We start from the raw sequence: 15,932 nt of genomic DNA on the forward strand, positions 1-15,932 counted from the left end.
ATAATCTAGTTTTGTTTGCTGGCAAGTCTAATTACATGGAGACGTCTTAGTCATATATCTGTTGGGGACACCAGTTATGAGGTTGGCCCACCACATTCCTAGTTCTGTATAGCCAATCTCAAAGTCAAATGCCACATATTGCACTACCTAACTCTCAATAAAACAAGTCCTTAGGGAATCCAGCTGAGATAGTGGCACGATCATTTTAGCCATGTGGGTGGAAGTTGAGACAGGAATGTGCTACCATCTAAGCTTCTGATGTAAAAAGCTGTTGGGTGGTCAACCCACCAGAGCTCATGGATTTATCAGTTTTGGTTACTTTAAGGTTGTAGAAACCAGCTTCTGACAGGCTTCAATCTTCAGCAGTTTGGTTAAAAGTCCATATGATTTGTATTCAGTCCGGTATCCGTTATGAAGGTGTTCTTTGACCACCAAAATGCATTGGCTTTGAGATATAGTCTCATCTAACCTTGAAATAAATCTATATCTTGATGACTACATTTTGGTGTGGTGCTTCAATCTGAGATTTCCCATTTACAAACCAAGGGGACAGTAGACGTCCTTTTGCTGTGAAAAAGCTGCTGGCCCCAAGAATCCAGACATCCTAGTTAAATACCTCCTATACCCCCTATGACATTAGGATAATCTTAAGGTTCCAGCATTACCCTTCCAAATTTCTTTAAAGCCTGTCATTTGGGGGGGGGGAGAAACAGCAGAACGATTGTAATGTGAATTTCAAAAATGTCCAATTGGGATTTTTGTACAGTTATCTATGTGCTTATGGGAATGTGTCCTTGGTTGTGTGTGTGTCCTGAGGCCATGTCTTGTACACTGTGGTCATGTGTGTGCTGGGATCATGTGTGTCTTGGGGTCATGTCTTCTGCACTGGGGTCATATCTGCACAAAGGTTATAGATAGGGTGTACAGTATCTAACCATGACCATGTCTTATGCAGTTATGCTGCCACTCCACTGGCCAGGCTACTGGGAGTAAAAGACAAGGTGAAGCTGCGAGCGGCCCACAGTCCGGTGCTGGAGACCTTCTACACAAGCTGCTCAAAACATCCCAAACAGGTATGACATCACCAGACTTTCACTGCTCTTCTGGATGATGCAGAATAGCCAATTTGGAAGAAATGGGTAATTCTGCATCTTTGTATAGATAGCAGGACCTCTCCTACTGTAGATGTCAGACTCGGGTCTGACCATTGAAAGCAGTGGTTCCCAAAGGAAGTCATGATTGCATGACTATCCCAAGCAGGTTGAGGTCATAGATCTCTAGCGACCATTCAAGTTCCTCAACATCAAACTCTTCTTCAAGCACTTCTGTTGAAGTCCATTGGAGCCAAAACACTCGCCTCTGCCCAATAAAGAAGCTTCTTTTTTGCTGGAAGCGCTGTGCTGAGAGGTGAACTGGAGCTATTGAAAACAATAGAGTTCCCCCTGTTGTGCGTTGTAGCGCTTAGGGAAAGGAGTTACAAAATGCTCATGTGTAAATGGGGCAGCCGTGCGCTCTCATTCTGCACTGAGGTCTTGATCAGCAATATACATTGTGAACGCAGCATCTCGTCCATTTTTGTTACAGGCTCTTTTCTTCTTTTATCCTCCTACAGAGCGATTTGGAGAACTTATCAAAGGCCAGTAAGTTCACTGTGCGCCAGGTGGAAAGATGGTTTCGGCGGCGAAGAAACCAGGACCGTCCGAGTTTACAAAAGAAGTTCAGAGACATACATACATACATACATACATACATACATACATACATACATACATACATACATACATACATACATATGTGTATATATATATATATACATACATACATACACAATGTGTGTACCTTGTGAATAAAAAGATCTGGATTATTGTTGGACATTAAAGAGAAGCCTCTTTAAATGTTAATGTGTTTTTCCAATGCGTCTGTTGCTTCTATGGAAATGGCTTATAAACCAGCCACAGGCGAGGTTTGGTCTGACTGTTGGCTGTCAGTAGTGCACACAATGACCTGGGAGCCTCGGCAGATAATGCAGTTGAGGCAGTTGTACTGTTTAATCTTATTACTGTAGGAACCAAGCCATCACTTCCCATGCAAGCTTGTATTGGTTGCTCGGTATTGTTGTACACATCGTGTAATCCGGGCTCGGACCTAAACAAATCATGTTTTCTACAACAGCAGATTGTGCTAGACGTTTGTTTGGGCGACCAAGGTTACTCTATTAACCCCTAGGCGACTGCAATCTGCATGTTAAAGCTGAACACTGGGATAACCCTATGTTGCCTAAGTACAATAGGCATGTGTATTATGACTTGGATCTTAGGGGTCTTTTTATAACTAGGCCAGAGGGCCCTACAAATGTCTGTGAACATTCGTTCTGTGCAAATAATGGCAAAAACAAACATTCTAATATTTTCTTTTTGGGTCACGTGTATTATGATGCTGCAATATGGCCATTAGATGGCGATAAAGAGCACAGGAAATATAGATTTATGCTCCTCAGCTCCATCTAGTGGGCATATTGTGGAATTACATTCAAATACCTTCCACCGCAAAAATAAATATTTTAAGAATGTTTGTTTATTTTTGCCATTTATGTGCAAAAAATTAAGATTCTCCGATATTTGCAGGGCAAAAAGCCCTGTCAATTGTTTATAAAGAGACAAGATGGTTAGCTTTGTTTTTCTTACAGATCTGTACAGTAATACAGTGGGAAACTTTTGCTCTGTGGCAGGAGCTTCCTGTAATTTAGACTAGTCGGTGCTGCTCTCTTTCTTATGCAGGGTGACTGGTCTTGTGTCCGCCCCTTCCTGTAGTATAGACCAGTCAGTTTTGCACTCTTATGCAGGGTGACTGGTCTTGTATCCGCCCCTTCCTGTAGTAAAGACCAGTCAGTGCTGTTCTCTTATGCAAGGTGACTGGTCTTGTGTCCACCCCTTCCTGTAGTAAAGACCAGTCAGTGCTGCACTCTAATGCAGGGTGACTGGTTTAGTATCGGCCCCTTCCTGTAGTAAAGACCAGTTGGTGTTGTACTCTTATGCAGAGTGACTGGTCTTGTATCCGACCCTTCCTGTAGTAAAGACCAGTCAGTGCTGCACGCTAATGCAGGGTGACTGGTTTAGTATCGGTCCCTTCCTGTAGTTTACTGTAGTGGCCCATCTCACGGCTCTTCTCTCTGCACAGGCTATGTACAGCACAGTGATGATGTCACAGCTACTTTTCCAAGGTAATGTGTTTTCAAAGGAATTTGGTGCACACATTTTTATCCTTTTTATGGCTATTGAGAGGTAGATTTAAATAACATTTTTTTGAGTTCAGCTTGAACATTCTCAGGCATGGGTCCTGGCGCTCATAGAGCACTACCACTCAGCTGTAAACCAGCATCACTCACCTGTGTGCGCTCATGGTACTGTGACCATGCTGTCACCGATAGCTGCAGGTCTCAGATGAAGGATCAGGAGCTGATGTAGTTTGGTTCCTGATCATGTGATCAGCATGACCGTGGCCATTTATGGTAATTAATGGATGCTTGTTTGCTAGCTAACCTCTCTCTGACGCATGCGTCTCTCAGCAACTTCAATGGAGCTTCCACACAGCAGAGACAACATTGCAATAGGTCAAAAAAAAAAGACAACAGTTTTGTGTTCTGTAGAAGAACCAGAAATGTTTAAACACTTTTGTCCATTTAAAAAACAATGTAAAGACTATTTAGGCAGATTAATCCTAAAGTGATTGTCCAGAGGCATAGTGATGCTGCTAAGTGTGGTGTGGCCATCTGGCCACAAAGGGGGTTTGGCGGCCCTGGAAATACCACCTCTTAGTCTGGCTGTACCGGGACCACAATAGTCCGAATGTCAACGCTGAAAAACTCCTAACTGGGCATTTAATTACTTTTATCTGTTAGACGGGATGATCAAGGTTCCCGTTACTCTCCTCAAGTGGGTAGATGTCAAAAAACCAGAAGCTCCATGCTACCGATCGGTTAATGATTGTCCGTGTAGTTGATCCGTTTAGTTTATGACCGCTCTGAGACGTCTGCCTTCTCTTCACAGTTGGAGATTCACCTTTTATCTTGTTGCTTTCATTGCTGGCATTGCAGTCCTGGTAGACGTAAGTAGAGTTCTCCTTATCCCAAATCTGTTCTCTGTTAAATGGTTACAGAGGTCATTCTGATGGCCGTGGGGGAAAGTTTATTTTTTAAAGTGCAAAGAATGGGGTCCTGACTCGAAGGCAGGGGTAGCCAAACTCTGGCCCTCTGGCTGTGGTGGAACTACAAATCCCATGAGGCATTGCAAGATTCTCACAGCCACAGACATGACTCCCGGAGAGAGATGCATCATGGGATTTGTAGTTTCTCCACAGCTGGAGTTTGGCTAACCCTGCTCTAAGGCCTCGTTTAGATGAGTGGCAAGGGGTGGTAAAAACAGGCGGCTGTTTGTCACCCACCTAAAACCTAAAATAGCGGCCATTCAGGCTTGTATATATAAATGGCATGTTGTGTTTGGGCTGCTTGCCAAACCTGACCTGGGACTGTGTCAGGATGTCAGGCAGACCCTTTTTTCAAGTAAGTGTATCTAGAAAAGTAAAAATAAACAACAGAACACAGACCCCGGGCTACATGTAAATTAATGAATTACTATATCTCCGAATATACGAGAAATGTATTTAGACACATAATAATAATTTGTTTGAGAATGTGCGGCGGCCATGTTGGCCATCAGCGTGTTCTGTAAATGCCTGGTGAGACCCTACGGAGCCCCTACAGAGTGGGGCCTCATGTTTAGGTTTCACCTAAGGCCTCAAACTCTAGAGCCGCCTCTGGTGATTATATGCAATGTATTGGACTACAATAAAGATTGGAATTGTCTGCTGGAGACCGGTGGAGTGCAGCAATTTTTGGATCAAGTGCGGTCAAGGTGAACACACACCATGCAGCCTGCACCTGCCAGTCCTACAGAGCATTATTACAGCCACAGAATCGGAGCGGTGAGATGCTTTGGTGATTTGCATGTGGCTTTTTTTTTTTCAGCGTCTGAAATAAGAACGTTTAACAAAAACTTGCAGCGGTCAGATTCAGACCTATAGAAACATAAATTGGGGACAGAAGATTTAAATTTGGTTGCTGTGGGGCAACTCAAACCTTACCATAGAGTTTTTGAAGGTCAAGGCCCATTGGGACCACTTTGCTTTAATAGCATGTTGTAATATAAATCCATATTTATTTTTGTATTTCTGAATACTTGAGATGCACTGATACCGTTTTTTCGGTATAGAGTACGAGTAGCGATACTTTGCTTTCGGTACTCATCGATACCAAGTACCGGTGCTTCCGCTGGCATGCAGCCAGCTTCCCGGGCAATCTGATTGCCCAAGAAGCTAGCTCCATCTTGTCTGGCCGGCTTGATTGTGCTTAGCCGTGATTCCCAGCCAATCAGGAAGCCGGGCAGTGAGCAATGATCCGCCTCTCAGCTTCCTGATTGGCGTGGAACCCGGCTTCTCGGCCAATTAGGAAGCCAGGAGGCGGGTCATTACTTGCCACCCAGCTTCCTGATCGCACAGGAAGCTGGCTCCATGTTCCCCTACCACACTGCTGGTCAGAGGAAATCTTATCGGGGAAGGTATCCGAGCATTTGGGCAAGTAAGAGTACTCACCCAAACACTCGGTATCGGTACCGATCCTAGCCTCGGTGCATCCCTAAGGAATACATATATAGATGACGGTTCTCATTTAAAGTACAACAGTGTCAATGATTATTGTATGTATGCGTACGGCGCAGCCAGGTCGTTACTGCATGTGCTGCCCCCATTGTCTTTAGTTGGCTCTTGGAATGTACTAAGGTTGATTTGCCGAAGCAGTGGCTTAGTGGTTAGTACCTCTACAAGCAATGGGTTCCTCGGCTTGTGTAGCACACTATCTGCATGGAGTTTGCATGTTCTCCCTATGCTTGCATGGGTTTCCTCCCATCTTCAAAAGACATGCTGGTAGGTCAATTGGCTACTGTCTAAGTTGGCCCTAGTATGCATATGAGATGGGGACCTTTAGACTGTAAGTTCGATGAGGACAGGGACTGATATGATTTTGGTGTCCTTGTCATTTACGGTTGCCTAATTTAGTATATTATTCTTCCATCCACAGAAGCCCTGGTTCCATGATCTCCATGAAGTTTGGAATGGTTTCCCTAAACAGGTAAGTGTTAAATTGAAATGGGACCTAGCACCAGACTCGGCCCATTAACAGTAATGTCTGTTGATGATGGTACAGGCCCCATGCTGCCTGCTCTTCTCCTGATTTAATGTAAGAAGTAGCCCATCCAAACTCACGGAGTGCTCTGCTGATTAGGAGCTCACTCTGACATCTCCTCCATAGTTATTTGCTGTGGGGGACAGGGAAGCTGCATGTCACAGTGTATTTCACCAAGAAATCTCCTTCACACTGCTTACAGCAGTAACTAAAGCAGAACCCCCCAAAACAGTTGCATATGCTGGGGTGGAAGGACAGCCCAGAGTTCATCTTTAAAGGGAATTGATAATATTTTGTATACACTTCTTTTTTTTTTTGTATTATGTTTAGAAGAAACTTGGCTTTACAAAAAAAAAATCTGAATATATTTTCATGCCAGCAGATGGAGCTCTAGACTCCTTTTCACATATGCAGGAGGCTACCTTTCACACGCAAGTAAAGAAAGCTAGTTGTTTATAGAGCTCAATAGCACAAGCTCAAATTTACAGGGACGGAGGGCAAGCCGGCATGTCCCGAATGCCTGATTATCTCAGGGGAACAGGACAAATTGGAAGGAAAATTTACATTTGTAGTGATGTAACAGGAAGTTAGGAGGTTAGAGAAAACATAATAGGTATTCTTTCTTTTATAAAACTGGAAGGGTTGTAGTTCTTCTTTTCTCTGATTTTTATAGTGTGTTTGTTATGTGGCCATTTGTTTAGTTATAATAATTAGTTATGTTTTAGTTATAATCTTCTTTATATACAAAATGTTCTCATTTAATTTCATGTCCGCAGACCATGTTGCCCTCACAATACTGGTATTATATGATAGAACTGGGCTTCTACTGGTCTCTCCTGTTCAGAGTGGCATTTGATGTCAAGAGGAAGGTGAGTAATCATAATGAATGAGTGCATCCTATTAGTGTTCTCCTATGTATTATCCAGAGAAACTGTGATTGTTTTTTGTTTGTTTTTCCTTATTCTGGAGGTCCTAACCCCATGTGAAGCTGAATCTTGTTTTCCTTGAGTGCTTAGAGTGAAGCAGAGCCTGGATCTCAGCCCTGACCATCTTCTCACAGCACAAATGAGTCCCAGTCCTTCTGAGGGATCTGCTCTGTCCAGTTGCTTACAGCACAAATGAGTCTTGGTCCTTCCTGTGAGGGATCTGCCCTGTCCTTCTTCTCACAGCACAAATGAGTCTTGGCCCTACCTGTGAGGAGCCAGCTCTGACCAGTTGCTCACAGCTTATGTGAGTTTCAGTACTTTCTATGTAATATAAAGAGCTTGCAACTTCCAGTTCCACTGCTGCCATGCTGTCCATGCTCCCCTTACTGTCCACACTACATTTTCTGCCAGCTCTCCCCCCCTACTGTCCACACTACATTTTCTGCCAGCTCTCCCCTACTGTCCGCACTACATTTTCTGCCAGCTCTCCCCCCCTACTGTCCACACTACATTTTCTGCCAGCTCTCCCCTACTGTCCACACTACATTTTCTGCCAGCTCTCCCCCCCTACTGTCCACACTACATTTTCTGCCAGCTCTCCCCTACTGTCCACACTACATTTTCTGCCAGCTCTCCCCCCCTACTGTCCACACTACATTTTCTGCCAGCTCTCCCCTACTGTCCACACTACATTTTCTGCCAGCTCTCCCCTACTGTCCACACTACATTTTCTGCCAGCTCTCCCCTACTGTCCACACTACATTTTCTGCCAGCTCTCCCCCCCTGTCCACACTACATTTTCTGCCAGCTCTCCCCCCCCACTGTCCACACTACATTTTCTGCCAGCTCTCCCCTACTGTCCACACTACATTTTCTGCCAGCTCTCCCCTACTGTCCACACTACATTTTCTGCCAGCTCTCCCCTACTGTCCACACTACATTTTCTGCCAGCTCTCCCCCCTACTGTCCATACTACATTTTCTGCCAGCTCTCCCCTACTGTCCATACTACATTTTCTGCCTGCCCTCCCCCCTACTGTCCCCACTACATTTTCTGCCAGCTCTCCCCTACTGTCCACACTACATTTTCTGCCAGCTTTCCCATACTGTCCATGCTACATTTTCTGCCTTATTTCCCACGAGTGTCTTACCTCCAGTCTGATATGTCCTCATGATCTTTGCACTGTTCTTCAGTCCAATCTCTCTCTGCCGTGTTCATCACTGCACACACTCCAATCCCCTGCACTTTGTATGCTACCTCAAGTTAAAAATTTGCGGTCTTCAAACACTATCTTCCCTGTCCCTTGACTGACATAGTGGAGCCATAGCAGATAGCTGTCTCACAATGCCCCACCACTTGCCATAGAGATCTTATGGCTGCAGCCACCTTGCACAACCAAAGAAATCTGGAGGAGTGGATAAATGTCGGACCATAACTTATTAGTCCTGCACAAATCAGGCCTCCACCCCTCTTCATCACTGTCACCCTAGAAAGGAAGTTTTTTAGGACTGCAAAACACCCCCCGCTCCTATTCTCCATATCACGGGGATTGTTTCATACTCATACAGGTATGACTGTATGAGAAAGAGATAGTTGGAATTGCCAACTAAGAGTGGAGCTAATAGTTTACCTTTTACAATATATATTTTTGTGATTTGGCCATTTGGAAAAGCAAATGATATGACCAAGTACACAACACCATTACAGTACATTATACGTCTTAGTGATAGCGCTCTATAGGCTGTTATGGTATGTCTATGCAAATAGTTATTATTCGTAGTAGTAGTGTTGTGTGTGTGTGTGTGTGTGTGTGTGTGTGTGTGTGTTTTGGTAAAATTTCCTTTTTTTTTTTTTCCATTTTCTGTAGGACTTCAAGGAGCAGGTCATCCACCACGTGGCCACTATTATTCTGATTAGCTTTTCATGGTGTGCAAACTACATTCGAGTTGGCACATTGGTCATGGTCATTCATGATTCCTCAGACTTCTTCTTGGAGGTAAGGCATACCTGAGTGGATGAGCTTTAGTGGTCATTGTGGAGGCCATACCAGGCACCCCTCTTTAGCATCTATGAACTTAGCTTTCGATGTGAGATGCCTTTCTCCTGCATCAGTTGAAAATTGGCAATGATTGTTCAGTCAGCCATCTCAGGTTTTTATTACCTTCAAACAAACCTGGCCAACTGTTCTACGGCGATACAATCAACTACAGAGGATTGAAAACACTGTCTATTTGATAGTGTTCTCCGTAAATCTGATGGTGATGGAGCTTGAACGGCGCCATTCAACAAAGAGCAGAGGGCGCACCAACATAGTTTAACCATTTGAAAAGGTCCACCCTCTGTGCTATCTGCCTTGGAAACCCAGCCATACTTTGGCCTAGAAAGTAAGAGGAACTCTTAAAACCTCTCACCTGCCAGGCGCCACATTCTGGATAGCATGTTTAACCATTCCTGGTGTGCCGAGCCTGGCATTCCGGACACGTTATGGTGTTAACCCTCAGACGCTGGTCACAGCAGGAATGTTCCTGAATTGGGTCCATGAGATCATCTCATCTTGGTCAGTTATTTTTCCTTCATTAAAATAAATTCCTACACTATGTTGGTGCCCTTTGTACAAGAGGGTCTATGGGCAGCCTACGATGAAGGAAGAATGTGAGTTCACTTACAAAGCACAGTATCCATGTGTCTAACATCGGTCATATTCATACGTTTTGGTTACTAATTATAGTTCTGCTTGTTTTACTTCTAGTCTGCCAAGATGTTTAATTATGCCGGCTGGAAAGAGACCTGCAACAATATATTTGTAGTCTTTGCTCTTGTGTTCATCATTACAAGGATTGTAATTCTACCTTTCTGGTGAGTAATTGTTCTATTGCACCAACACTGCCTGACATTGGTCTTTGCTAATGGGTAATGGAAAGCTCAAGTCTTGTAAAATCAAGCATAGAAATGGGGACATGGTACATAGTCTAGGACTTCTAGTTTTTAGTCACATAACTGTTTTGCATCACCCAATTCCTTAAAACAATTTGCCCATTAGGGCTACAAAATCGCCCGTCTTGTGGAGATGGCCCTTAATTTAGAGGGGTTCCTTTAGGAGTACAAGAAAATATAAGCTTCTAATTATGAACTTTTAATGAAGTGGTTACATACCATATGTGTGAAGTTATTTATTGGATAACCTTGATACCTTATTGCAGCATTATAAAGATCATCCCTGGAGATTATACCATGCTAAGAGTCCCACCACGTACAGTACCTGAGCCTTGAAGAAGCAGGAGGCCTCTTTCTGACACGCTGACTGTGTGTCATGTTTTTAACCAATCAAGGTTTCAAAAAAGGCTTTTCAAAGGAGTTGTAAAGTCCCAGCTGTTATAACATCAGCATTGTAATAGAAATACATACTAGAATTGCTTTAAATAATGCAAGCAAAGTTTACCTGAAAAAATACCTTTTTATGTAGTATGCGTTGCCTTCTTTCTGCCCATCACTTGCACCAACTTCCTGGATTGCCAGGGTGCTTTGCACCTCTTTCCCTGCTACTTGATGCGATGCAATCTCCATTTCTCCAGACTAAATATCCCATCATACATTGCTTCCAGCAAGCAATGATAATGTTACATTGTGAGAAGTTCAGACGTTGAGTTGTAGTTTAGACAGCAGGCTTAGAGTGATGACAAGGAAGGTTATATTCTTGGGGCTGAGTGAAATGGTATGAGTGCATTGAGGAAGTAAATCTGATGGGCATCTTCAATAAGTTTACAAACTTCTAGATGGATATGGTTATTAGGAGTGGGATAGAACTTCTGGAAATCCAATATAGAAATACAGATTTATTTTCAGACTATGACCATAGATTCCCTTTAAGTGATACAAACATTTGTATTAGGCTATCCTTCAATATACATCCAAGCCTTAGATGACGTCTTGTTCTCCCATGAAGAATGAAGGAGGAGAAAGGAGACATCTCCGTATTAACGTCTTAGGTTATATTTTGATACTATGAACTAGATGACAAAAACCCATTAAAGCTCTCAGTGCCCTTGCCAGATTGACACACATCTAAAACCACCCATTTGTATACAAAACACAAATACCAGCTGTTATGTGTAAGGTAACATTTGTATTTGTGTTGTGTATACATATGAAGGCTTCACATTTAACATTATAACTTACCTGACAAAGAACATCACTTAAAGGAGTTGTAAAGTCCCAGCAAATACTATTCTGTTAGAACATAACAAGCAAAACTCATTCATAAGACTGAAGATGGATTGTCCTTTTCTGCAGGATTCTGCACTGCACCTGGGTCTACCCCATAGAGATTTACTCGCCCTTCTTTGGATACTATTTCTTCAACGCCATGTTGTGGGTACTCCAGTGTCTGCATACTTTTTGGGCTTACCTCATTCTCGGCATGGCACACAAGTTCCTGACGGGCAAGGTAGGTCCATTCACTTCTTTCTTAAAGTAGAACCAACACATATTTTGTATAATTTTGGTAAGCAGTCGCTATGATCCCGGAATCTGATTACTTGCAGCTCTACTTTATATTGTAGATCCCATTTAAATCAAAATGTATTCTGTTGTTGTTCATAGCCTTGTTTGGTTTCTGCTATGTAAAACCTGCCTCCATCTTGTCTTCCAGTTGGAACAAGATGAGAGAAGTGACCAAGATGAAACCGATATCCCAGAGGAAGAAGACGAGGAACCCACCAAAAATGGGTCTGTGTCCAATGGTCATTCAGTGCATAACAACAGTCACCACAAAGCGGATTGACCTCGGACCAGACGTGAGGCTGCTTCATCCTCTGTTCCTTTCCTGAGGATGTAATACTAACTAATGCCCTTTCCCTGATTAGCACTACTGAAATTCCTTGCCATCATCTCAAGAAAGGACTCCTAAGAACATCTCAAAGACAACACGGGTCCACCTTCCTACTGAGCCTTGGGACATGGATCACTGGAGCTTCTCCGTGAAGACAATTTTAAACACGTTGATGGCTTTTTACTATGAAAATGATCCCTCCCCCAAATTTATCCATAATTCAGTGCAGCCACATAAAGCCCTCTCTTCTTTTCACCCCTAAGCCAAAAGTACCTGCTGCTTGTCTGTTGTTGGAGAGAAGGTCAAGTGGACACCAAAGATCCTTTTCTGTGAAGATAGCTTGTTTTCGCCTCTTGTAAACCTGTGATGCACATTCCAGAGATGACTTTGTTCTCAAATTACTACGTACATTGACCAGAGAACATAAGTTGAATGACCTGGATAGAGCTGTGAAGGTGTTTGTTTTTTTTCCTTGCCAGATGATGTCCAGTTTTGACATCCATCACCATTGTTGGATGGGTTGATCATAGAATGTTTCTTGGTAGATTGGTGCACCATCTTTTTCACCTGGGTCTACCATTTAGAGGTGACAATCAATGTGAATATACTGCACATTCTACTTGTTGGCTGGTGAGAGAACTTCCTTGTCTGTTTTGCTTTCCATAGTCCTGATTGTTTAATAGCAAACATTTATTTATTTATTACTGATGTTGATTTCCTTTCCTGTTAATATCGCTCTACTACAGAGCAATCAGTCGTCACCTAGATTTACAGATTATCCCTGGACTGTTTAATCTTTTAACTCCTGTAATTGTGGGGATGTATAAAAGTCTGGTGGACAGTCAGAAAAATATGTTCCTCTGGAATGGACATATCATGTACTTGGTAGCAGCTAGCTAGTACAATCTAGAAGCCAGCAGACCAGGGAACATGTGCTTCCATTGCCGACAATATTAAAAGCTGTCATTATGTAGACTCAATGGATATCCGGTCTCTTGAGATTTATCCAGCCCCGAACGAAGGGCTATAACTGACCGTTCCTCAGTACGCCCAGCCCCTAGTATATGTGAATCCAGAGCCCAACCAAGTCTGCTGGACTAACCAGACCCATTCTGTAAGCCTTTACAAAAGCTGAATCTCACACATTGCTCTTTTTATGTCGGGGAATGTCATAGTCTGAGCCCTGGTACAATAATAGGCCAGTTCTATGAATGTGAAAAAGTTGTTGTACTGCTGTTAGACCAAAAAAGTGATAAACTGGTAAAGACTGAGATACCAATTACTGTAAACTTGTTATAGGAGAAATGAGGGATTGCTGACGTTTCTGAAAATGCTGATCTTCCAGTACTTGAAGTATTTTAACCCGGAACAGGTATGCAGGAAAGGCATAACTCCTTACCTGCATACATTTTTCAAAATCAGCTGCTCAAAAAATAGTCCAAGCAAGAGATATGACATAACGGCCAGCCAGGCAACTGGCCTTTTCAGGAGTGATCAGCAATAGCAGCTCATTTGTTTCTCCGCTTGATGTCAAGCTCAGTTGATTCTATGTAAGGACCCAGTCTTCTCACAGCCCTCCGCTGTTCTAAAGAGATGAATGTGTTGAGGGCCCTAAAGGATGAGCCTCCCCGCCACAACACAAGTTAAAGCACCTCTGCGGAACGTTAAAGTGACAAGGTCCTTCTCCAGTTGTTTAACCTGAAGGATAGTTACAAACCAGTTGTAAAAATGTGGTTTGTAGTGCACTGGGATGTGCATACATGTGCCATGCGATTGCTGTGGGTCACAAATATAATTCATGTGTGATCACAGCAGGTCGCGTTAACTTGCAATAAATAGAATGGGCAATGTTTAGGTGCACATAGTTCATAGCTCTTCTGGTTAGTGGATTTCACTCTGGAGGGATGATTTATAATTCATCCACCCAGCCATACGCTGGCTGAATGCCATTTGCACGACATTCTCGCAACTAGATGGAGCTGAGGAGCATTGGACTATCCTATTCTCCATCTAGTGGCAAGAAAGCCTTGTGAATGGCATTCAGCCAGGGTATGGCTGGGCGGATGATTTATTAACCATCCCTTAGGCCTTGTACACACGGGCTTGAGCTTGTATAGCATCAGTGTGTATAGAAAGCTTTCCAAAAGCCATTTCAAAGCTTTTGATGAGCTTCAAGCAGCTTTGTTAAAGCCCTTAAAGCATCTTTCAGCTCCAGTTTTGAGGAGGTTAAACACCGAGTCCTGTCAACGCTTTAAGCAAGCTGTTGGCTCGCTTTCAGCATGTTTTGAGTGAAGCTGTTGAAAATGTGCTAGCAGCTTGTTTTAAGCGACAGCCGGCACTCTCATGATCTGTGTTTAGAAGCCCCGTACTGGAGATGAAGGGTACTTTTGAAGTCTTCAACAAGGCTGAATAAAGCTTGTAACAACTTCCTGTATAGACTTCTGTTATACAAGCTGAAGCCCATGTACAAGGCCATAGGGGAAAATTATATAATGACCCTCCGTGAGCACATGTCAGGTACAGACTGACACACACTGATCCTCTGTATATAAATGCCCTAATATAGTAACATTTGTTTCAGTATACTGAGTTGTATATGCCTCATAGTCTTGGCCTGTATGCCGTCTTATAGGACTGGGATTGGTTTCAGTAGCCCAAGAAGCACTCTTTATGATTCATGTCACTGAAACGTTCCGCCCATCTTATGAAGGCAGCTATCTTCTATAATGGCATAATAATCAATATTCAGCAGGGATTAGTGGTGCAACGGAGGGCCTGTTAATGACGCTGATCATTAGTGATTGATAGGTTATCTTATTGTACCTATTGCTCTCGTATGTATTGCCTTACACACACAACTTTAATTAAATGTGCCACCTTTGTTAAAGTGTCTAAAACGAGACCATTTACAACAGCAGGGCAAATCTGTGAACATTCGTTTTATGTTAATAATGCCAAAAATGATTGTTCTAAAAAAATGTTTTTCCACGGTTCAAATGTAGTGTGTTGTAATAATACATTATGGCCACTAGATGGTGCTGAGGAGTATAGTAAATATGTCTTTATTGCCTATGCTTTTCAGCTCCCTCTAGTGGCCATTAATGTATAAAAACAACACACAACATTAGAACTGGGAAAAATATATTAAGAACATTTCATTTTTGGCATGATTTGCCCAAAATGAACTTTTAAAGATATTCGAAGGGTCTTGCAAACTGTTTATAAATAGACCCTCATCTGTATAAATAGACCCTCATCTGTATTTTGCCCATAACGGCTGCATTTTTCTTTCTTCTGGAACCCCATAGGATGGTGAGAATCTGGTTACTGTGGATTGCACTAATCATAACTTTTTTTTTTTTAAACTGAATGTAACTTGTCAGGTACCACTTTTCTCTAAATTAAAAACCTGTCTCTGTCATTTATATTTGTTATTTTGAATAAATGTATCTATAACCTTTGCTGCTTCAGTCTAATAAAATGAATAAACTGAACTCTGAGATAAACTATTTTCTAAATACAAGAGTCGTGTGTATTCTTTTCTTGAATCTTGGTGAGCTTTGTGTATTTCTTCCAGATCTGTGCAGTGATCCAGTGTGAGACTTTACTTCCTGTAATAAAGACCGGTCACTGATGTGCAGGGTAACTGGTCTTGTTTCCTCTTGTAGTGGGTGGAGCCTGCTGGGCCCTTCCGACAACTCTGCTTTCTGCACAGGCTATGTACTGCACAGTGATGAAGTCCCTGCCTGGTATAATATGGGTTTGCAAAGGCATTTGGTGCACACAAGTGGATTTATGTCCTTTTGTGAATGAATATATATATTCATATTCAAATATTACTTTTCCTTCCTACAAGTTCGGCTTTAAATGAAATGGTCCTCATATTAAAGACTGTCCCTGTGCGCAGAGTCGATGTACTTGTTGAAACCCTGTAATCCATGCT

The 15,932-nt window shown here is 42.7% G+C and overlaps 1 protein-coding gene across 1 annotated transcript in view; it reads left to right on the forward strand.

Annotated features, from left to right (window-relative positions):
• Nucleotides 1-12,778, forward strand: part of CERS2 (ceramide synthase 2) — a 47,724-nt gene extending 34,946 nt beyond the window's left edge. The window contains exons 3-11 of the mRNA XM_018559899.1: nt 956-1,073; nt 1,613-1,728; nt 4,044-4,104; nt 6,131-6,181; nt 7,012-7,104; nt 9,029-9,157; nt 9,911-10,017; nt 11,452-11,605; nt 11,810-12,778. Of these exons, the coding sequence (XP_018415401.1) occupies nt 956-1,073; nt 1,613-1,728; nt 4,044-4,104; nt 6,131-6,181; nt 7,012-7,104; nt 9,029-9,157; nt 9,911-10,017; nt 11,452-11,605; nt 11,810-11,941 (961 nt within the window). The 3' untranslated portion in view covers nt 11,942-12,778. The remainder of the gene's footprint in view (nt 1-955; nt 1,074-1,612; nt 1,729-4,043; nt 4,105-6,130; nt 6,182-7,011; nt 7,105-9,028; nt 9,158-9,910; nt 10,018-11,451; nt 11,606-11,809) is intronic.
• The last annotated feature ends 3,154 nt before the right edge of the window (nt 12,779-15,932 follow it).

Source organism: Nanorana parkeri, unplaced genomic scaffold (assembly GCF_000935625.1).
Source record: "Nanorana parkeri isolate BGI_ZX_2015 unplaced genomic scaffold, ASM93562v1 scaffold420, whole genome shotgun sequence".
NCBI classification, from domain to species: Eukaryota; Metazoa; Chordata; class Amphibia; order Anura; family Dicroglossidae; genus Nanorana; species Nanorana parkeri.